This window comes from Choristoneura fumiferana, chromosome 12 (assembly GCF_025370935.1).
Source record: "Choristoneura fumiferana chromosome 12, NRCan_CFum_1, whole genome shotgun sequence".
NCBI lineage: Eukaryota > Metazoa > Arthropoda > Insecta > Lepidoptera > Tortricidae > Choristoneura > Choristoneura fumiferana.
Window position 1 is genome coordinate 12192627 of NC_133483.1, and position 24300 is coordinate 12216926.

At 37.4% G+C, this 24300-nt stretch overlaps 1 protein-coding gene across 1 annotated transcript in view; it reads left to right on the forward strand.

Moving 5' to 3' along the window:
* LOC141433353 (vitamin K-dependent protein C) overlaps positions 1-23596 on the forward strand; it is a 44038-nt gene extending 20442 nt beyond the window's left edge. The window contains exons 9-12 of the mRNA XM_074095351.1: positions 2019-2221; positions 8892-9048; positions 12718-12876; positions 17169-23596. Of these exons, the coding sequence (XP_073951452.1) occupies positions 2019-2221; positions 8892-9048; positions 12718-12876; positions 17169-17288 (639 nt within the window). The 3' untranslated portion in view covers positions 17289-23596. The remainder of the gene's footprint in view (positions 1-2018; positions 2222-8891; positions 9049-12717; positions 12877-17168) is intronic.
* Positions 23597-24300: the final 704 nt, after the last annotated feature.

The window sequence follows — 24300 nt, forward strand, 5'->3', positions numbered from 1 at the left end:
GCCGCGGCTGCTGATGGGGACCATCGCGAGTGCTGCCTTCTGGCCGAAAGACGTCGTGTTCCGGCGGTTCCAGGGCACTATGCCGCTGGTGAATGCGACGTCGGGGACGGTGACTCAACGGTGTCACGCCGTTTTGTCACCAAATTAGTTTTAAATATTTTTAATTATAAATATATATGTTAGTCTGTAAGGTATTTATTGTATGGGCCAAGTTGCCTGAAATAAATGAATTTATTTATTATTATTAAAACAGTTTGTTCGACAGTACTTGCGCAGGCTTAGGTTCAGAGTTCCATCGTCGTACCTCTTTATACCTTTTTACTTTAAGACCCATACAGAGATTTTTATCACTTCGATTGTATTTTCTTTAGTTATTTCATAAATCGGTCCCCTGAACTCCATTTCTGAAAACAAATTTTAAACTAAGTTAGGTTACGCTTTAATTTACACGAGCCGGAGCGGCACACGCAAAATCGATCTATCATTGTAGATTAAATCTGTATATCACCCCGCTCCTCCTTGTAAATTTTCGTGTATACAGGAGACAAGCCCAAAAAAACCGGTTGACTGACAAAACGAAAGTTTAAACGTCATGTAAAGTTAGTGTCTTTTAGCTTAGTTAATAATATACTCAGCGGCAAAAAATTTGGCCCACCCTTCATACAAAATTACCAATTCTGCATACATTTGAGGGCCAAATTTTTTGCCGCTCAGGATACTAATACTAATAATACCTACATACGTACATTGTGTTTGTGATTTAATTTCAACGACTTACTTTAGTATAAGGGGCTGTTTCACCATCCTTTGATTAGTGTTAACTGGCAGTTAGGTGTGATGCCGTCTCTATTTGTTTTGTTCGAATAGACGGAGACGGCATCACATTTAACCGTCGGTTAACACTAATCAATGGATGGTGAAACAGCCCCTTATACTAAAGTAAGTCGTTGAAATTAAATCAAAAAGTGACACTCTCAAGAATGCTTTTATAAAGAACTAGCTTTAGCTCGCGGTTTCGCCCGCGTGGAATTCAGTTATCGCGTGCTGTTCCCTCGGGAACTGTGCATTTTTCCGGGATAAAAAGTAGCCTATGTCACTCTCTGGCCCATAAACTATCTAGAGATAAACTATCTATCTATGCAAAAAATCACGTCAATCCGTCGCTCCGTTTCGACGTGAAAGACGGACAAATATATACAAACAAAGAAACACACAAACACACACTTTCGGATTTATAATATTAGTATGGATTCATAATTAAAATTCTAAGTAACACTAAATTCCTTTTGAGAAAGAACTTTTAACTTTTTATACAAAACTCGTCAAAGAAAAACGAACAGTTACTAATTTTATGAAGAACCTTAACTGCTCCTTTGTGTACGTGAATAAATAATGAACTGTGGTGTTTTTTTGCGGAAGAAGATATCAACAATTATTCAAACAATACTTTATTAAAATAATGGCACTAAATTTAAGTACAGTCAACTACAAAGACTAAAGTAACTAAAACATGTGATAAAACCTTAATGTTAAGCCAATGAAGTCGTGTAGGTAGACGTATTTATTAATTTTGGCGGTATCAATCTTTTTGTAGTTGACTGTAACTAGACCTCGAAAATATTTTTGTATAAATATTACCTTAGAAGTTTATAACAGTTAAATCATTACATTGTAAAGAATAAAATCACTTCCCGCTGCCGGTAGGTACGCTTAGAACTTAAAAAAAAAAACGATATTGAAATTGCAGCCGTGCGAAACAGGGGCATGTTGCTAGTAATGAATATAAATATTAAAAATATTATTTTTAATACAAGCGTTTGGGCTGGCTATGCTTGTTGTTAACTGTAACAGTTCGTAATAGTTCTTACTTGAAACTGTTATATGAGTGTATAGACCGCAGGACGCATCTTTCACTTCCTCAACACGTTAACATGATTGGCGGCTTAATAAACGACGAGCAACAGTAACTACGCTTAATCGACTCCATTTCCCAGATAACAAGTTTTCGGTTTTCCCAGGAAGCATTCTGCGGCGGCACGCTCGTGTCCCTCCGCTGGGTGGTGACTGCGGCGCATTGCGTGCGGAAACGGCTATACGTGCGATTGGGCGAACACGACTTACTGCTCCGGAACCACGGAGAAGTAGAAATGAAGGTCACTGAGGCTGTCATCCATCCTCTATACGACCCTGACACGGTCATCAACGATGTCGCAATGCTACGGTAAGGATTTATGCACCAGCTAATAGAGTGGAAAGACTTCGAGTCGCTTCAATAGCTTTATTTATCAATGGTGTGCGATCAGTATGATAGTGATTGGCTTTGTTGTTGCGTGAACCAATGCGAATGTGCTTTAAGTTAAAAAAATAAAAATAAAAAACTGTTTATTTCAATACTTAAGAAAAAAAAGCTTCCGCTTAGTCTCTAATTCCGTTTTTTTCTTTTGTCTTTTGGTTTGATCTGATGCTGAACAAAAGTGTACAAGATAAAAAATAATTTGAAGAACTTTTCTTTAATATGGCACTGTATTTTGGTAATAATAGAACTTAATCAAATTTCTGTTGAAGATTTTCTTTCAATACATGTACTCGTACTTTACTTCCGTAAAGTAAGGAACAAAGGATGATTGTCTTAAGCCGAATTTAATAATGTTGTGCATTAATGGCAATATCAAAGCGAGCTCGTGACGCTAAGAATTTTTAAAGTACGTTATTTAAAAAAAAAACCGCCTGACTTTTCGAAATTACTTAAAATGAATAAAATATATTTGTTTGTTTGTTTATACTCTTTATTGTACAAAAAGGAAAAACAAAAAGGTTACATAAATAAAAGTTGTGTTAAGTACAAAGGCGGACTTATCCCTGCAGGGATCTCTGCCAGTCAACCTTTGAGTGGTAGAGGAGCAATCCAAAAAAAAAGGATCGACAAATAGAGCAAAACATTTGAATAAATATAAATTCATATGTAAACCTCAAATACCTAACTATATACAATAAATATATAACACATATATAAAACATTAATATATCTATAACTAAATATAAAATAAAATACATAAATACACACATTTACATACAATACATAAATAACACAAGTATAAAGGATAATTACTTACTAAATAATCAAGGAACTAGTGTGAGCCACATCTTCTTCAATGTCTCCCTGAACGAGTATACGGAGGAAGATTGTCGGACGGTGATCGGCAACCGATTCCACAACCTAGCCGCATGCACAGAAAAGGATTTGGAGTAGATCTTGGATGAGGTAGAAGGAGATGCTAGAAGGAGATTGGCGCTTGACCGCAAACGATGTAGTAGCTGAATCGTCCAGAAAGATATAAAGGAGCCGAAGGATTAAAAAGAATGTTGAAGAGCAATGACAGAATGTGGACGTTTCTGCGGTCCCTGATAGATAGCCATTTAAGTTGCGTGCGAAACTGTGAAACGTGATCGTATTTACGGAGTCCAAAAATGGTCCGAATACACACGTTCTGGAGCCGATCGAGCTTGTCAAGCAGCCCCTCACTCAGATCCAGGTATTCAACATCACCATAATCGAGTATTGGAAGCAAAAGAGATTGGGTCAAACTGATTTTGGTTTGGAGCGGCAGAAAATTCTGCAAGCGCCTGAGCGAGTGAAGTGAGGCAAAAAGTTTGCGACTGACCTCAGCAACCTGAGCTGACCAGGAAAATGTCTGGTCCATGGTGATTCCCAGATTTCTGACGGTAGGCGAAAAAGGAATAACAGTACCATCAAAATATAGGTTTGGAACTACCATGTCAGAAATCTGAGAAATAAAATATGGACTGTTAATCATGATTGCCTGTGTCTTTTTCGCGTTTACCTTGAGGCCAAAACTCGCAACCCAATCGCGAATGGTTGTAAGGTCAGAATTAATGCGTTCAATCAACCCAGGAAGATCGCCAAGAGCAGCAGCAGAGTTAATTTGCAAATCGTCTGCATATAAGTGGTAGCAAGAATTCAAAGAGGAGGTAATACCGTTTATGAAGATAGAAAAAGGAGAGGGGACAGTGCACCCCCCTGAGGGACACCAGCGGTAAGATCACACCATGCTGAGGAAGCGTCCTCAATCCTGACTCGCTGTTGCCTCCCACAGAGGTAGGAACGGAACCACGATAAAGCGGTGGAAGATAAATTTAAAGTGCTCAGTATGCCTAAAAGGATATCGAAGTCCACGGTACTAAACGCACTGCTAAAGTCCAACAGCACCAAAACTGTCAGCTTTCTGTTCTCAATATTATGACGTAAGTGGTGACAGTGCTATGCCCAGGACGGAAACCAGATTGGAAAGGATTAAATAAGTCGTGTCTATTCAGGTGATAGGAGAGAGACTATTTTGGATAAAACCGGGAGAATTGAAATGGGACGATATTCAGAGAAGGAACTAGGATTCGACTTTTTAGGAAGGGATTACATGAGCACGTTTCCACAACGAAGGAAAACAGCCCGAGGATAGTGAATAATTAATAATATGGGAAAGGAAGGAGGTGCAATGATTTCCGCCCCCAGCATAAGCATGTCCACGCCCAAGCCATCTTCACCAACAGCTTTCGTCCGGATAGTTTTAAGAATATTGAGGACATCTTGCGGAGTTATGCTACCGAGATCAAAAATGGGGATGTCAGGGTGTTGAGTATTGGCAAGAAGAGACAGCGTGTGCTGCTTTGCAATGAGATCCAACTGTACTGGCGATGTACTGAAGTGCTTATTGAGGCCGTTGAAGTCAGTCACGTATATTTTACTAGATGTACCTTATAATTTGAAAAGAAAAAAACAAAAAGCACAATAAATAAAAAAATAGCTTTAAAAATTTGGTTTATCATACAAAATTCCATATTTCCACACCATTCCTAAATACAAATGTAATATTTTGAATCTTCAAACCTGGTCTTGAGCCCCATCATAAGTTGCTAAACATCGAAAAGCTTTTATCGAAAATTCTTAGAAGGTTACTTCGATTTCCCTTTTCCTGATACTGAGTATTCTATTTACATACATTCGATAAGAAAGGGCACCTAAAATAAGTAGTTCGGTAAACAGCACTTTGATCGGAAAATCAGAAAAATTACGATCCAAATTACTATATATAGCATATTTTCACAGTTAAGTATTATGAATTTATTTATGCTCCTTCACAAATCCCAGCGACGTCTTCCATGGCCGGCGCCGCAGCAGCATCAGCGTAACTGCTCAAACGGCGCAAATATGCAGCCCTTGGGGAGGGCTATATTTTTGCGCCGTTTGGTGTTGAGACCCTAGGGCCGTGGGGGGCAGGCGTACGCGATATCGCGAAAGAGATATCCGCGCGCCTCATTGACGTTTCTGGTGACCAGAGGGTTGGCAGCTATTTTGGGCAAAGGATTAGCCTTGCCTTCTGGGCACAATAAATAAAAATAAAATAAATATCATGGGACACTTGACACCAATTGACCTAGTCCCAAACTAAGCAAAGCTTGTACTATGGACACTAGGCAACGGATAAACATACTTATGTAGATAAATACATATTTAACACCCAATACCCGAGAACAAACATTCGTATTATTCATACAAATATCTGCCCCGGCCGGGATTCGGGATTCGGGAATGAACAGCGACGATGACCTAGGAGGGATTTTTTATTTAAAGGTTAGGCTAGCTTATTGTATATTTTTTGTACGTAGTCATATTTTTAAATATTTAATGTATTATGTTTTATTGCTTATTGTTATAAATAAAATAATTATTTAAAAGAATAAGTTAATTATGTAGTTAAGTACTTGTTTTATACGGAATATAGACCGCGATTAATGTGCACGCAGCCTAGTAAACACTCCGTCACGAGCGAAACGGCTCCACACGGACTCAGTTTAACTGCCACAAAGTCAAAGTCAAAATACTTTTATTCATTTTAGGCTATAACAAGCACTTATGAATCTCGGAAAAAAACGATCACCGGTTTGGTATTCCCTCTATTGAGAAGAACCCGGCAAGAAACTCAACGAGGTATACATTGATCAAGTTCATAAAGGTTTGGTGGAAATATGTACATCCATGCAGCCGAGCGATGTACTCGTATGTTAAAAATTGAGTCCGTGCGGAGTCTGCTCCACTCGCAGTGCAAGGTAAGCATAAGGTAGACAGAGAATATTAACGCCCACCCGCAATTTCTTCCGTCTACCCGTTCATGATGATAATAGATTCGTTGTGATACTGGAAGCTCATAAAAGTTAATTACGGTCTAGGTACATCCCATAGAAAATATTAATAATGTAACTAACACACGAGTAATATTGTTACGAAAGTATGCAGATTGTAGCATCTCGTATTTTGTGTGGTGAAAAACTTCACTCAAAATGCAGATTGACTAAAATAAATACAGTCACCTGCATTAATACCTGCTACAGCGGAGCGTTTAAATGTCTGACACGACTCTATCCTTTTTTTCCCTTGAAATGGCAGATTATTTAAACGGCAGATTCTGTTAATGGCAAATTCTTAAAAAGGCAGATGTATGCAGTTTAATTTTAAAAATAAAGGAATGTTTCCTTTAAGTACCTACAATTAGCTAACTAAAGGATTTAAGGTAGTTGCCCTCCAGGGCCCATTGATTCTTTCCACCCTGTATATATGTCGGCGGCCAATCGTAAAATCCGCCAGATCACGAAATTCCTAGGCACATCATGAAATGGCGCCATTTCATGATATGCCTAAAAGTTGGCCAGGCATATCATGAAATGCCTGAGAAACAATACGGCAGATCGGTTAGAGCAATGCATTCGTCGATATTCCTAGCTGATATCGTGATATGCTGAAAAAAAGAAAAATTTAGGTACGACGAGCGAAGCGAGGAGTGGTTAGTATGAATTGCGACCACTACGAACGAGTCGAGCGAGCGAAGCGAGCGTGCCGCGGCAGCGGCCGGCGAAGTGCCAGAACCGATATGGCGGCGTTTCATGATATGCTTAGGAATTTCATGATCTGCCTAAACTAGCCAAATCATGAAACGGCGTCGATTCATGATATGCCTAGGAATTTCATGGTCTGCCTAAACGTCACTAGGCAAATCGTTAAACGGTGAGTATTGAACGATATGGCGGATGTCCTTTAGCCAATTCATGAAATATGCCTAGAAATTTCGTGATCTGGCGGATTTTGCGATCGGCCGCCGACATATATACAAGAATTGCTCGTTTACAGGTAGGTATTAGATAAGTGGCCAGGACCGGTCCGGTCAACTAGGTCAAATAAAAAGATATTTAGATATTTTTAAAAGATAAAAAGCGCATACTAGTTCCCACCTCATAAAACGTATGGTCGTTCGCCGTTGTTGATCTTGGTACAGTCAACGTCATAAATAAGTGATCACTTTAACGTCATGTTTGAAAAGCCATACGAAATTATGTAACAACTGAAATGATCACTTATTTATGTATGACGTTGACTGTACCTACCTATTCCAATCTATTATTTTGTAGGTAACTGTACAATATCTGCCGTTTTAAGAATCGACCATTAATAGACTCTGTCGCTTAAATATTCTGCCATTTCAAGAATCTGCCATTCAGGGAAATAGGGGCTCTATTTCCAGGGCCGGTAGGACGTGTTAGATATATTTGGACGCTCCGCTGTGGCAGATAATAATGCAGGTGACTGTACCTAATTATATTGTAGGCCCTGCCAACATGTTCTATGAAACATAATCAAGACTGATGATTAATTCATGAAGGTACGACATCATACTTTCTCCATTAGTGCCACGATGCCACGCAAAACACCTTTTCAATGTATTTGCATCGTAATTAGGTGTAATAACTTTGCTCCCAATCAGTTAAGTCGATTCCCAGAACCCAAAATGTCTTGTTCCGTTTAGGTAACTAGGTAATTACGAAGATTGCATATATTTTTTTAATTTTGTGCCAGTCAGTCGGTTAATTTTTAAGTCACGTAGTAATTTTGAGGAAGCGGACGAAGTGACAACCGAGTCGCTACGTTGAGGATAATAATAAATTTATATATGTACGGACTAGCTATTACCCTCAACTCCACCCCTCTAAAATTTGTTTATCGCTATTCCGTGGGAACTATGCAATTTTCTGGGAAAAACTATCCTATGTCCATCCCCGGGACTTAAACTATCTGTATACCGAATTTTATCTAAATCGGCTTAGAGGTTGAAACGTGATTGAGTAACAGACATGTAAACATCCAAACATCATAATTGGGTGACACTCTTTCCCGGCCCCGATAATACCGACATGGAAATACACACCCTGTTTTTCGTATACACGCTCTGTTTTTTTTTATAATTAAGTAGGATATAGTAGGATAGGATTATTAGTGGGATTTTCACGTCAATGATAAGTCTTTTCTGCATGAAATAATGAAGTTGTTAAACATTTGTAAATAGAACAGAAGCAAGAAGAACTTTATTTCTCTAATCCTAATGCTTCTTTACTTATTATGTAAATGGGGGTTTTCAGAAAAAAAGGTACCGGTTTTGCGTTAATTTTCTTTAATTTTCCATACAAAATTTATAAGTCAGTTTTGTGACGGTCCCATCGATTTAGAATTACAACATGTACCTATGGTTAAATGCGTCACAAAACTGACAATTAAATCTGGGACACTTTTTATTGCTTAAATCGATAGTGCTTGTGATTCTGAGTAGAAATAACCCAAAATTTGTTAGGTCTATCCAGATATCATCTTCCTCACTAATCCTGCTGCTAAGCAGTAGTGGTTGCGTTGCTGTATGTGTGGTAAAAGAATTGATAGATACCTACGTGAAGGCTTACGTTTTGCGGGTGTTCATGAGTGGTAGTGCTCGCCTACCACCAGGTTACCCTAGTTACTTGTTTACCGCCCTGTTTCATAGTTAAAATTGTACTAGGTTACCAGGAGCAGCCAGGACAGATCTCGGGCATGGGATCGCGTGTCTACCTGAACCACAGACGATCCTGGCGCCACACACCAACTGCGTCATCCTGGGCTGGGGCAAGAAACGTTCAACCGACGTACACGGAACACGGTTACTACACGAGGCACAAGTAAGTAAATATGCCCACATCAAACTCTACTCGTGCAAAATATTTAATGGTTAAATTATCCAACTGGTATAACAGGGTATAACACTAAATCAGCTATCAGGAGTGGAAATCAAAATAAAGTAACTAAACAAGATACACAAAGCACAGCATTCATCTTAAGAATTTATTGAATGTTCGTTTCCCTCGTACCACAAATTGAAAACTTCCACTCTGTTTACTACCATGTAGCCTGGTTCTTTCTTTTCTTATAAGTCCTACGAGTATACCGAAGGGAAAGTCTATTTCTTAGTTACTAACGTTGTAAAGCTTCTCTCACGGAAAAAGATGATTAACTATTGTTTACCTGCGGCTTCGCACACGTAAATCATAAGATCCAGCAGCTGAATTGAAATTTCGGGATTAAAAAAAATCCCGTGGGAATTCCCAAAAATTAAATCGTGGTTTTCATTGACGTTACATTAAAAACAATCATGTCAAATTTCATGACTCTAAGCCCAGCGGTTGTTGTTTCGAGGTTTTATCCCTATTCCGTGGGAATATCGGGATAAAAAGTAGCCTATACTTTATCCCAGATGTCCAGCTATCTACATATCAAATTTCATCTAAATGCGTCCAGCCGTTTCAGCGTGAAGGAGTAACAAACATACTCACTCAGTCACAAACTTTCGCATTTATAATTATAGTAGGATGATAAAAATGACGATGACGATGATGATGTATGAATTAAGACGTTACTTGTTCGTTTCTCTTCCCGCTATATACTTAGCTTGTTTTATCTTTAGCTTTATCCCGCTCGGCTTTGCTCTCATGCGGCGGTGGAAGAACTAAAAATTGGAAAGGTCGGTGTCTCCAGAGAATACAAGTAATTAAAAAACCCTGTTCCCCAATCAGCCGCGTTTCTTTATAAGTTCTAACTTATAAAAATCCTTTCTTATCAATATTATAAATACGAAAGTAACACTGTCTGTCTGTTACCTATTCATGAATAACTGATCAAGATAAAATTTGGTATGAAGATAGATTGAGACCCTGGCAAGAACATACTAATAGGATAGTTTTCGTCCCGGAAAATTGCATAGCTCCCGCGGGATTGCGATTAACGAAGCAACAGCACAACAAACAAACAAACAACAGCAACCTAGTAGTTATAAATGCGAAAATTTGTCAGGATACAGTTGCGCATGTATGGATGGATTACACTTTACAGAAATTAGATGTTGTACAAAATATTGAACGTAATTTAATTAGGTACCTACTTTATTTTGTGTATAATCGACACTAAAGGCCTGTTTCACTACTTTTTGATAAATGTTACGTGGCAGATAAATGTGGCAGATATCTGTCACATAATATTTACCAATGATTGATGAAACTAGGCGTAAGTGTTGGAAAACAAGGCCAATATTCTCTTAAAATATAGTATCAAAAGCCAAACGGTTGAAACAAAAGGAAATAGGAAATATGAATGTCAATGGAAATAAGCCAAACCACTACAATATTACCCTATTGCTTACTTTAGAAATTCTCTATATACCTGTGTTTATAATAAAGAGTCATTGTATTATTATGTTGTATTGTATTGTATTGTACAATTGAGGTAATACTCATAACACAGCAAGAAATATACTGAGCGGCAAAAACTCTGGCCCTCAAATGTACTTATGCAGTAATATGTAACTTTGTATGTAGAGTGAGCCAAATTTTGTGTCGCTGAGTATATTCGTATTGGGTAACTGTAATGATAGATGTAATGTTTATTAGAAATAAATAAATAAATAATTTACTAAAGTAAATTAACTCTTCCTGCACTTCGTAGTTTTGCTTTAATTTAGCCAACTATTAGCAAACAGTCATACAACTTCAAGCGCAAAGCTTAATAAAAATGTACCCCTTCCGGCTTCGCACTGTATTATGTGTATGTGTAGCTAGTTCTACATGCTTTGATTAAAGTCGAACTTCGAGTCGAACAACTTTTTCAAATGGAGTTATTTGCTACAGTTGCTGGAAAATTTAAAGTCCGTGGTCTTTTATTGATCTATCTTTATAACTTAGGTACCTACCTACTTGTAAAAGTGCATGCTATGCATCTAAGTATCTAATGGAATCTTTCAACATTATTTTCACGAATCTTGGCAGTAAGTGCACTTCTTAGGACAATGTAGCCAGTAGCAGGTGCACCGTCCGAGAAAGTGATCCTTCGAAGAAGTGTACCTTTAAAGAAAGTGCACATTTCGGAAAAGTGATATTTATGAGCCTGAGCCAATGAGAAGGATAAAAACGACAGTTGGCATGGCGAATATTGCGAGCTAAGCCGACCCGTTCAACATCTTCTTTTAATCGGTTTAACGCGTCTAAGAAGTGCTCGCTTTTGCCGTGCCGTGATAATACGTCAATTGACGGGATTCGTGTTATGACAAAACGTATAATCACGCCCTATATTTTTTTTATTTGGCACAACGTAGCTGGGCGTCAGTACCCCGGTACTACAAAGTAGGTACTATAGGTACTCAACGCCGTATATAAATTACAAAAAAAACTACTCGTGTTGTCAACAAAATGAAAAGATTTGCATCGGTAAGTTTTAACTTTTCTAAATAATGTACATAAGTAATTTATTTATATATAATTGTAAAGCTAAAATTAAATGCAACTGCATAAAGAAAAAAAATAATAGCTATTAATTTCACCAACAGATATTTGGTTGAAACTGTTTTGTAGAAGAAAAGTTTATAATACAGTGGTAATACTTCAGGTTTAAACATTTGGATACTATTAATCTCATAATTTGCGTATATAGGTACTATTTATAAATATGTTTGATATACACATAAAATATTGACAACAAATCACGTATGGAAAACTATGGTAAACATGGCGGCCACAGGGCCACCATGACATCTCCAATTATCACTTCATTCGGCACCTGGGGGGCTACCACGAAATTCGAAAATCGAAGTTCGTATCGTTTTGTCCCTCTGACTCTCCGTTTAATTTAAGGTTTGAATTAACGGTCAAATTGTAACACACGTTTCTAGATATTTTGAACACAAATGGACTAAAAATACCTATAAGTACATTTATTAGCTTTATTTATTATGTTTTTACTATAGAAGTTCACACAATTTGAAATAGTTCCGTTGTTTCATTTAAAAAAGTGTGCAAAAATTACCCGTTAAGTTTCAAATGTTAAAATAAATGGAGTATAAGCGTCAGCGCGGGGTCGCAAGTTACGAAGTTCGAATTTTGCACTTCGTAGTTCGCCTGACGTGTGGATTGATCGAATGCTTTCTATACTCGTGGTAATTTTCGTTCTTGAGTTTTTGTTTCCTGTTAAGTTTTCTACTGCCGGTACCCATTTAAGGTAGAAATAAAAATAAAATATTATAAGACTATTTTTTTATTAATGTGCTTGGGTTACATCTGGAACGTCACAATGGTAATGACACTTGTGAAAGTGACGTTCGGGTATCTTTGGAACTTTTTTGGAATCTAAATACGGCGTTGAGTATAGTTACGTCAGTTCGCCATATGACAACAGTTTTGCTGTAGGCTATAGGCTCCTACCGTCACTCGGGTGAGATTTTATTTTAGCCTTTCCTGGTTGATAGATTTGGAGAGGCTTTACGGCTTATAAAAGCACCATGATAGATAGTTCTAACGTATCGCCAGGTGTCAACGATTCAGCAAGGCGTGTGCCGACGCTCATACTGGCAATACGCGATCACAGAGAACATGGTGTGCGCTGGCCGCGGCCGCCGGGACTCCTGCGCAGGTGACTCTGGCGGACCGCTGCTGTGCCGGGACAAAAATATGCGGTATTACTTACAGGTAACTTGCAGATACAAAGAAATTTCTTATTTTTAGAGTTAGTGTATGGGTTATTTTCAGCTTTCTGGCCTTCTGATTGGTGTGGGAAATACAACTGACATCTAAAAACTAACTACTAACAACTAAAATCTGCGACCTTTTTTACAAGCTTTTGCTTATCTTGACGACCGGATGGCCAAGTGGTTAGAGAACATGACTACGAAACCTTGAGGTCCCGAAGGTCACGGGTTCGATTCCCGGCCGGGGCAGATATTTGTATGAATAATACGAATGTTTGTTCTCGGGTCTTGAATGTTTAATATGTATTTAAGTATGACATATATCAAGGTCAATTGGTGTCAAGTGTCTCATGATAGTTATTTATCATCACCGTCAACCAATCAATCATCATCATCATCATCATCATCATGACTAACAATCATCATCTTCATCATCACCGTTTACCATCATCAATCATCATCACCATCATTATCATCATAGAGTAGCCACACAACACAACTCGCTTGCGTATCGCGTTTGTATCCATACAACCGTGCGTCGATGGCGTATTTAAAAATGCGGTGTGTAAAGAGGCTAAAAGGGAGCTATGAACTATTTATTTTTTACACTTTCCACACAGCACAACACCTTAAGAAAAAAAGTCGGTAGGTATTTTTCATATAAATACTACGAAATACGAAATTATTTTGGCTTCATTTTAAATTTTATCGTCCAATTAGCTGGTTTATTCAGTTTTAATATTAATTTGTAATTAGCTATACTTTGTAATATTTTTTATGTGGAGTGAATAATTTTATTTCGTAGTTAAGTTGATAGGGTAGGTGCTAATTAAGTAGGTATTGCAGAAATTGTTAGAGCTTTTTTTTATTTTATTTTTATTTGACTGGATGGCAAACGAGCAAGTGGGTCTCCTGATGGTAAGAGATCACCACCACCCATAAACATCTGCAACACCAGGCTGCAGGGGTATTGCAGATGCGTTGCCAACCTAGAGGCCTAAGATGGGATACCTCAAGTGCCACTTATTTCACCGCCTGAATTACGCTCCACGCCGAAACACAACAGTGCAAGCACTGCTGCTTCACGGCAGGATTAGCGAGCAAGATGGTGGTAGCAATCCGGGCGGACCTTGAACAAGGTCACCTGCTAAAGCATTTTAAGAGCAAAATAATGATATGTTGAATTCTAAGAACCGTAATAAATACGACGGTATCAGAGCAATTTTAATTTATAATGCAATCATTTTCAGCACCTGGTAGTTTGAAGATAAACCCGAGAAACCATTAAATATGAACTTTAGCTATACTTATGAGGCTAAGCTGCAGAACCAAGACGTGTTACAAACTTAGGAGTTAACTGGAATATAATTTTTTACTATTTTATTTATATATTATTTTTTTACTATTGTACCATTTTTGTCGAACTTAAAACCTAAAATTGCTAAAAGTGGCCCCGAAGTGCAGTTCGTGTGCTCTGTCTACCTCATTTGGGTATACAGGCGTGATGTGTGTGTGTGTGTGTGTGTGTGCGTGCGCGTGCGTGTGCGCGTGCGTGTGCGTGCGTGCGTGCGTGCGTGCGTGCGTGCGTGCGTGCGTGCGTGTATGTGTGTGTGTGTGGAATAGGAATTTGCTACTAAAGGCTGATTTTCGCTACCCCAAAACATATTATAATATATATATGTTTTTAGAATCAGGTTAATAATAGTCCCTGAAATTACCCTTTTCTTCACAAACGACCATATGACCAAAAACGACCTTGGGAGTAGAGTCGTGTGCAGATAATTTTGAGCACCGTAACTGCTCATCCACTTCTGCTGCTGACTCTACCGTACCAGGCATTTAGACCTTAAGTAAGTAAAGTATGCGGTCCGGGTGGCCAAAAGGACGCGGCGGCCATATTGCCATTTCATTCTGGAATGGACTTCGAGTGTATCGGTTGGATATTCATGTGTTGTTTCCTGTTTTATACAGATAAAATTGCTTAAAATCATTGTTTTTATCTGTAAAAAGAATTAGCGGACCGTATTTGTAGTTAGTTAAGGACCCCTGATTTTAATATTTTTTGACAACTGTCGGCCAACAGACTGTAAAGGTAGATATTTAATTAGCACCTTTTTGTAATAAATATCATTTATCTCTTATATCCCTTTATGTGTTATCACTTAAAGGGATATAAGAGATAAATGATATTTATTACATTTTAAAATCTTTTAAATGTCAAAATAGTTAAAAGTCGGACAGCATTGATTAATGTTTCTTGGAATTCAGTAAAAGCCTATTCAAATACTATGTAAGTATCATGGAGAAAGGAATTTGATTCGAACTGCTGGAGGTTTCCTTAATGTTATCACGGAAACCAAAAATAACACGGTGTAAAAGCTTAGTCGTACTGTACCATAGAGTCCGTTGGGTAAATTTTTCACAAGGTCTTGCATAAACTTTGTTACCGTAGCAGTGTATTTGAAAGCTGGAAGTTAAAATCAGATTAGTAATCTAAACTTAAACTGATCAAAGAAACCGTGACGTTACTTCCTCAAGTTCCGACTTCAAGTTCCACAAATGCGAAGTCGTTAATTGGATGATAGTTTCCTCTGAGGTTTTATGACTTGTAACATCTGCACTATAAATTCAAACTCAACTGGACACTTAGGGCTTGTTTCAACACGCGATGATAAGGTCCGCCGGTGACGCCGTCTCTGTTTAATTAAACTATCTATTTAAATAAACCGAGACGACAGCATAGATATTAGCCACATTAAGTAACAGGAAACTAGATAACAGAATAGATCACACACACACACAGGACAATAGGCCAAACAGAAGGTGGTGATACACGTGAGCGAATGTACCTAATGCTAATGTTAAATGTGTGTAATAAACCTAAGAGACCTAAGGCTAAATTTCTTATTCCGTTAGGAATCACAATCGAGTTCACCATGTCTTTTTGTCCAACGGTAGGTATAAGGTGAGGGAGAAAGAGAAGGTGAATGCGCTCGAGGGCGCTCGCGCGTTTGACAATAATGGTCTCTGTTCACAATAAATTACTTGATGATTTTCTTGGCAAGTAACGGTTATTTTTTGCATTAAATAAAATTAAACACTCACATAATAAAATACACGGATACCTATTGACACGAAATATTATTAGTCAACCTAGGTCTCAAAAGACCTTGTCATTATGGCATTCACGTCATTTTCAAAAACAAGTACAAGTATTTACTAGGAAATGGTTCTATTATTGAACAGACTTCATTACAGGTTGATTTTTTCCTCAATAGGGTGCCCAAGTAACTGTCCTGGTTCTTTCTTTCGAAACTACAATAACATATTTCATGGTCGTTAAAAGTTAAGAGAAGTAAGTATAATCAATCACTTAATTCGTCCTGTAAGTCAGTCAGCCGAAGAAAGACACAGATAATCACTTATAAGTTAGGGAAGTCATTCAAATGTTAACACTTAGAGTACGACACCAGTGAATCGTCACTTTCTTTGTTACCGTCAGATGTTTGACGAAATGCTTGATTGAACATAGCAACGATTCTATACGTACTCGTAAGATTTCAGCTTCATTTTTATCCGATTTCTAATTGTTGATGTCACATTCTAGAATGAGAGTGTTTGCTTCAAAAAGAGTCCGTCAAAAAGTTCTAAACAAGCGGCGTTACAGTAGCAAGGGAATACCTACATCTTTATAACGCAAGGATTGCGTGGTCAAACTCAAACCCGATAAGTTAAATAAATAAATAAAATTCATTTTTTCAGACCGGCAGATCCATAGTACGTTAGTAACTGTTGACTTATGACGTAATTGAGTAACACCAAAAAAAACTGACTATTGAAAATAGAACATCCATATAAAATTTTATTTACGAATTATTTGTAACCAGAACCACACAACCCTCTACTCTGACAATCACACAATAATGTTTTTATCTGACCAACAAAATTAAAACACCATCCTGGTTTCCTTACATCAGTTATTTTAAGATAATATTTACTTAATTATTTCTGACACTTGCTACCTACCCTAGCACCAATCTGGAGAGATGTAGAACTGTTATTTACCGCTTAAAACTGAATACTTTTGCAACTTTTCCCCCGTAAGATTATCCTTTCTTCTACAATCCATAAGTCAATTGTTTCCTCCACATCAAAATCTGTAATAGGATTAGGATAGCGGTCCTTAAATGTATGCTCAAACAAATCAGTCATGTTAGATTTTTTCATCAAAGTTCTGTTTTATACGTGATCAAGGTCTGATTCTTCGTTTATGTGTTATTTTGATGTTTCCAGGGGATCACTAGCTTCGGCGATGGGTGCGGAAAACGGGGTAAGTATGGGATATACACCCGTACAGCTGGGTACGTCGAGTGGATCAAAAACATCATGAGCAACAAATATTTTGATGATTGATTACATTGGGGCTGGGACGTGTTAAGGCAGGAACCTTAAGCCCGGTTTAGAACTACAAGAAAAATCGTGCAAGTTGCATTACATTGCGAGGCTGTAAAGCCAATGACTTCATAGTAACTGATCTGAACTGAACTTTAAAATTAAAGTTTGATCATCAAAATTCGATCACCAAAATAATAGATCTGTCACCTAATAAATAGATCAGATCCTTAATTCGATGCTTCTACCTATTCTACTAAGGCAGGTCTGGTTAGGTACGACGACGAGCGAAGCGAGGAGGAGTGTTTGGTAGAACTGCGACCCTCAGTGCGCTAGCCGAGCGAGCGAAGCGAGCGTGCCGCGGTAGCGGGCGGCAAAGTGCCAGAACCGAACATTCTTTGCTAATACTTATATGAAGTATATATTTAAGTATATATGTATGTATGTCTACCCGTTGTTTAGCACCCATAGAACAAACTTTGCTTACTTTGGGGCTGTGTCAATTTGTGTGATTTGTGAGAGGATATTATTATTATTATTTCATTCATTGGATATCATTATCGTCAAATTTCAGTTCAATTATTTGATGATCAATATTATTTTCCAGTGATTATAATTAATTTTTAGGTAGCCATCTATTATTTTGGAACCCAATATAATTATTTGATGATCAATATTATTCCCGAGCAATTTTTAAATAATATTTGGGTAACCGTTTTAATATTATTTGTTGATTCAATTTAGGTGACAGATCTACTATTTTAGGCATAAATATTATTTATTAGGTCGCCGAAAATGCATTTTTTAGGTGATCAATAAAATCATACCCGTTAAAAATGAGTGTCTCGCTAGATGGCGTTAGTATCGAGAAGTCCATTTGACGTTACAGTCTTGCTTGCGATTGGCTTATTTAGTTATTTTTAAGGTACAATTCCAAGACGGACTGCAGACTGCACTGCAGCCGCAGGCTGCACATTCTGTGCATCCATGGATATAGAGCCTGCGGCTGCTGTCTGCAGCCCGTCTTGGAATTGTACCTTTAACCTACGAACAAATAATATCAGGAAGCGAAACTCAGAACAAATTCCACACAAAAAGTGGCCATACCTAAAACCAAAACAACTTATGATTCAAATACGAATCAATTTCGAGGTTGCAAGTAGACATGTTTGTTGATTGGGTAAAATTCAGAAAGAATGCAGGGATTGGTTGGCTCGCGTGATGCAATGTCCGATGACAACCTGACTGACGTTAAAACAGATCACTTCTTACATCTAACGTTTCAATGACGTGTCATAAGATATTGATAGTGACAGCTTGTTTTTTTAAGCGATTTAAAGGAAAAAGAGGTTATGAATTCGGTTGTATTTTTTTGGTTGTTACCTCAGAACTCTGTCATTTACTTATGAATCGATTTGAAAAAAAAAATCGTTTGTGTAGGAATACTCCAATTCCTATTAAGCATGAAATCAGGATTGGATGATTGGATCCTAAGGAAATCGAGGGAACTCTTAAAATATTGTAGGACACCTATGGTATTTTCGATATATCAAGCATTTGCTCTTGATTCATTTGGTGAAGTGGAACTAATGATAAAGACAAGTGAAGACCACAGATGACCACCGAATTTAGGTAGGTACTACTCAATAACAAGTATTTCAAGGGTTTAATTGCAATTATTTTAACACAGTTGCATAGCAATTTATGCTCCTCGTAATGCATATGGTGAAATGGAACGGGTGGTGAAACACCAGGACTCTTTAATAATGAACGTCTCTGCATCGGAAAAAGCAATCTTTTGTAAAAGATGACGAGAAGTTGACATTAACTATTGCATCTTATACTAATCACACTAAAAGTCATGAAAAAAAAATTATAACAAAAATCAACGAAAGTCAAACAAAAGTCGCTTTATGTTTTTGAAATAATCATGTATGTTAGGAAGAACATATGTGATTTTCCCTCTAATGTCGATAAGCCAAAAGCTACTAGAAACACAGGGAAGCTTAAAGTTCCATCTTACAGACTAACTAAAACCAAAAAGTCGTCTCTGGGAAATTGCATACGTTTTTATAATAAAATTCCAAAAAATATTACAAATGAAACGGATATAAAATTCAGATCTATTGTCAAGAAGACATTAATATGAAAGGCGTATTATAAAGTTAATGATTATATCATGGACAGGGATATTTGGAAATAATTCCGATCCGCATTAGCGATCCCTTCAAATAGCGAACCTACTGTGTTAAAAATAAAGTTGTGTTAAATACTTGTGATGTATACATATCATTTACTTGATAATATTGTAAATATGTTTTAAAAAAATATACCTCGTTGAGTTTCTTGCCGGATTCTTCTCAACGGAGGTTTTTCCGAACCGGTGGTAGATTTTTTTTTGACATTCATAAGTGCTTGTTATGGCCTAAATTAAATAAAGATATTTTGACTTTGACTTTGACTTTGAAAAACTTTAAATAATGGTGGTTTATTTGAGTTTAGCTGTCAGAAAAATAAAGACTGTTTGGACCTATTGTATGGGCGATACAGGAAAGGAGAAAGTATGAAGAGGGGTGAGCAAACTGTCATTTACATTATGTGAGCCATAGACCACATACTTGATTTTGCATAATACTTACCATCTCCAACTAATAATTTATTTGAACATTTTTGAAAATAAATCTAATTTTACTACCTCTTACTAGTGGAAAGTGATCCCTGGACATTTTAATTTTGCATTGTTCCCGCACCATTTCATAACAGACGTTGGCATGATAATTTAGAGCTGTTTACAATCAAAAATATGAAAATTTGACGTGAGCTCACTATTTTGCAAAACAAATGTCAGTCAAAATTAAATGACGCGCATGCGCGCAGGACACAGTTTAGGACACAGTTTCTATCTTTTCATCACACTTGCTCGGAAACAGTGTCAAAACATGAAGGCTACTTTGGTTGCAACCCCCCAAATAAAACTCTCGACCTTAATGTGCTTGTCATGAAACCCGTGGTCGGTAAATGAGTCGGCGTAGCAGCAGGACTACATGCACACGCGGCTCAGGCACATGCTGAGGAAGGGGGAGGGCGGCGCTGCCAAGAGCGCAGCCTAAGGTATCGCCAATATTTGGAACAATTATATATTTTCTTTAAGAAATATAAAATTTTACTCGCAAATGTGATGAAAAACATCGTATGTCGCACGTGGTTGCACGGGCGGTACTAGAATTACGAACATCGACTCATTAAAGCCCTCAGTCTTCGGGCTTCTAATACTCTCGTTCTTAATTCCTTATTTACCGCCCTTAAGACACAATGTACTATTATAAAGCAGTTACGCTTGCTGATATTATTTGTTCGTAGCCTTTAAGTTAACCAGTCACAAACGTGACACAAATGTCAAAGTTGCCAAACGGACCTTCCGATACAGATCTATTGAATAATGTTTTTCCATCTTATTTTGTCGGATAAGTTTGTATTTATCTTGCTTTCTCAATCAGCTTCAGTAAACTTCAGTAAGCAAGTTGAGAAGCAATATAAATACGGACTTTTCCGACAAAATACGATGGCAAAACATTATTCACTACATCTGTACTAGCGCTAACAAGGCTGTCACAGAACCTTCATTGCGGTGATAGATCTGGAAGATACCTTATTTGTGTTTATATGTAACGTGCTTACATAAATGTTAGTATGTGAATGTCAGTATGAATATTTTGTTCAATAGTTGGGAATAATCACTGTAATGCCATGCAAACTTACTTACTTCCCGGTAACGGTTTAGGTCCCAGTACGGTAAATATATGAGTGCTCGTCGCTGTACCAGTAGTTGGCATTTTTAATCTTTGTCATTAGCAATATATATGACAGCAGGGTGTCGTCTATTGGGGATTAGCGTGTCGAGCACTTGGACGTTTACCTTAGTTTGAGAATAGGACAAACTTTTAATGTACAAGCTAGAGTAACACGGTAGTCAACGTAACAATAGAGTCGATTAAGAAATTTCTATATCACCCTCAAGTTCAAAAGTCGTTTGTAGTTACGGCTTAAACATTATTTATAATATACTTATTATCGCTTATAATATTAATCATTATGACATCAAACTCAACCCTATTTTTTTTCTGATGCAGGAACTGTACCTAACTATAGTTTTATCATGGAAAGTCATTTACTTGGTCGACAAGTATATAGGCGACACATCTAGATCGTTCAGTATGTGCAAGTCTGAAACTATAAGACATACAAAGATTTGTTCTTACGAACTATGTTATCGATTTCAGTGACAAAGAAAACTGCATCTATCTAACTGCATTTATCTGTGTAAGATAAAAAAAAAAAATACTCAGTTCAGGAGAACCCGGTTGAATTGATAAATAAAAGCAGTTTAATACATCAGTGAATAAAAGTTACATTATTTTGGCATCTTACTATGAAACATGATTATGCAAATAAATTGGCATTTTATTTCATACGCTTTAATTTAATTAAGTTAATTTGTATACAGTTATTTAATTCCTGTCACTAAATTCGATGATAAGGTTCCTTCCTAAGAAGATCTTTGTAATAGTTTCGGATTAGCCCATACTGACCAATTTGACCAATTGAACGGCTATGTTTTAATATAAAGCAGCGTTTCCACCAGAGATGTGCGAGGATGTGTTGCGAGGAATATGTTACCTCGACTTGCTCCGCTCAGCTGTTTCCACCAGAGATGTGCTGTGCGAGAATGTGTAAATGAAGCGTTTCTATTGGTTAATGAAAAACACACCCCTCGCAACACATACTCGCACATTATGGGTGGAAACGCTGCTTAAAAGCTATATTTATATTCGAAATCTTTAGATTACTATAAAGTAAGTAACTAACGTTGTGGTGCCATACGAGCTATGTTGCCCTTATTTAAAAGAGCCAACAATTTTTTTTACGTAGAACCTTATCCATTCAAAAGTATAATGGCGTATAAACTTTAATTAAGAGTCATGCGTGGGAAGGTATGTGCGACATGGACGTGTTGGCATGCGTAATATTCATCGGTGCGGCGAAGGCAGCGCAGTCTCTGAACGTTTTATACCTATCATCCCTTCACATTAAACATAAGGCTGGGTTCACACGGCACAGGCCTGCATGATTTTATATTGTACACGTTTTATCGAATAAGTAGTGGCATATAATATAATAAAAATCATCCAGGACTGCGCCGTTAGAACCCAGCCTTAGTCAGCCAGCGAAGGTACGTAAAGCCACAAACTTTCTTATTTGGGCTAAACGTAGATTTGAACTTTACACTGTGCTGAATCCCGGCGGCTAAAATAAAGCTCTCGGAGACTGTGTAAGGGCAACGGCATTCGACCTCCTTGTAAAGCTGTAAGTAACGGAATAAAATTATTGTAAGGAGAAAATATGTAAGCCGACGCAATGAAGTACTTTTATCTTTAGAATAATGATATAGGCAGAAAGCGAACTTTTGGTGTTTTTGACAATTGAATAACGTCATTTTTTCCCGCGGCTTCGCCTGCTTGGAATTCGGTTATCGCGCGCTGTTCCCTCGGGAATTGCATTTTTCCGGGATAAAAAGTAGCCTTTGTCACTTTGTGGCCCATAATTATCCCTATGCCAAAAATCACGTCGATCCGTCGCTCCGTTTCGACGTGAAAGATGGAAAAACAAACAAACACACACACTTTCTCATTTATACCTAATATTAGTATGGATAATAGGGTTGTAACATATGAGGTTGTTGAGAATCATATTTTATTTACATTATATTTGTCGACAAAAATTTGTATTGCAATGATCAAACATATTATCATTACGCGTGATCTCGGCATCACATATCGCAATCTCAGTTTTTTCGACAGACAACCCCGGGGTTCCAACATTATAGTTCTGAAAAGTGCAAATTATTACTATTTACAAAATTAGGTCATTTTTACGTCGTCCGCACCAAAAGTTCGCCCCCGGATACATGGATTAAAGTTTATTGTAAAAAAAAATATTAACGTCAATGGCTTTCAGTACATTTAGCACTCGAATAAAGCTTGCATTCATATAAAACTGAGCAGCTTTTAAGCACTCCTTTTAAACTTACCGAGCAGCATTTATTCTTTTCAGTGGTTGAAATTCAACGATTTATGTCATTGGAAGCTGGCTCCTCGCACTAAGTACATTATATTTCACGTTTGCTGTTTGTCATTTGACAAAGTTGTTTTATGCACTTGTCGCAAATTTAAAATGAAAATTTTCGATGTTACGTCAAGCTAGCTTGATATTCCAGTGATATTTTTATCCTATGTTTAGTTTATAATAATAAAGTCTCTCTAAGTTTTTTATATTGTTGTTTTATTTTCCTTGTCTTTATTATGAAGTGAATGAGTGATTTCATTTTTGCGTAGAGTAGGTAGGTAGGTAGGTAGGTATCTGAGGTAGGAAGAAATAGAAGTTGACTAGCTGAAATTTGGGCTAAGCTACGAACAAAATGCCAGCATGAGATGAGAGACTGATTTGTTGGTGGCCCACATGGTGTTTTGAATCTAATTCGAGATATATATGTCAGTGAGTAGTTGAGTGTGTGTGTGTGTGGCGTGACATAATAGTTATTTGTGGCACAAGGGAGCAAAATGATGTATTTACGGCGAGGGCGGAACATTGAATCCAGAATGTAGCGAAGGATTCTATAATAAAATCCTGAGCGTAGCGAGGGATTCTAAAGTTGAATCCTGAGCGTAATGAGATTCAAGTGTTAACGCTCAAGATGAAAATAATTTTGCTCCCGAGTGACTCGTACATTTTTTTTTCACACAGAGTATGACGAAAATTTAAATAATAATATTCTAAATATAATTCAAAAGCAACCAGCATTGAAAAGGGCGTGGTTTTACGATTATCAACTTAAAAAAATTGCATTTGCAAAAAATACTTAGAAAAGTCTTGAACAGAAAATTTGCACTTTGATCCCTCTCGTCAGGGAGGAAAAGTTACTTTTCTGAATGAGAGGTGTGATTTTTTTTTAACTTGGAGCAGAAAAACCCAAGTA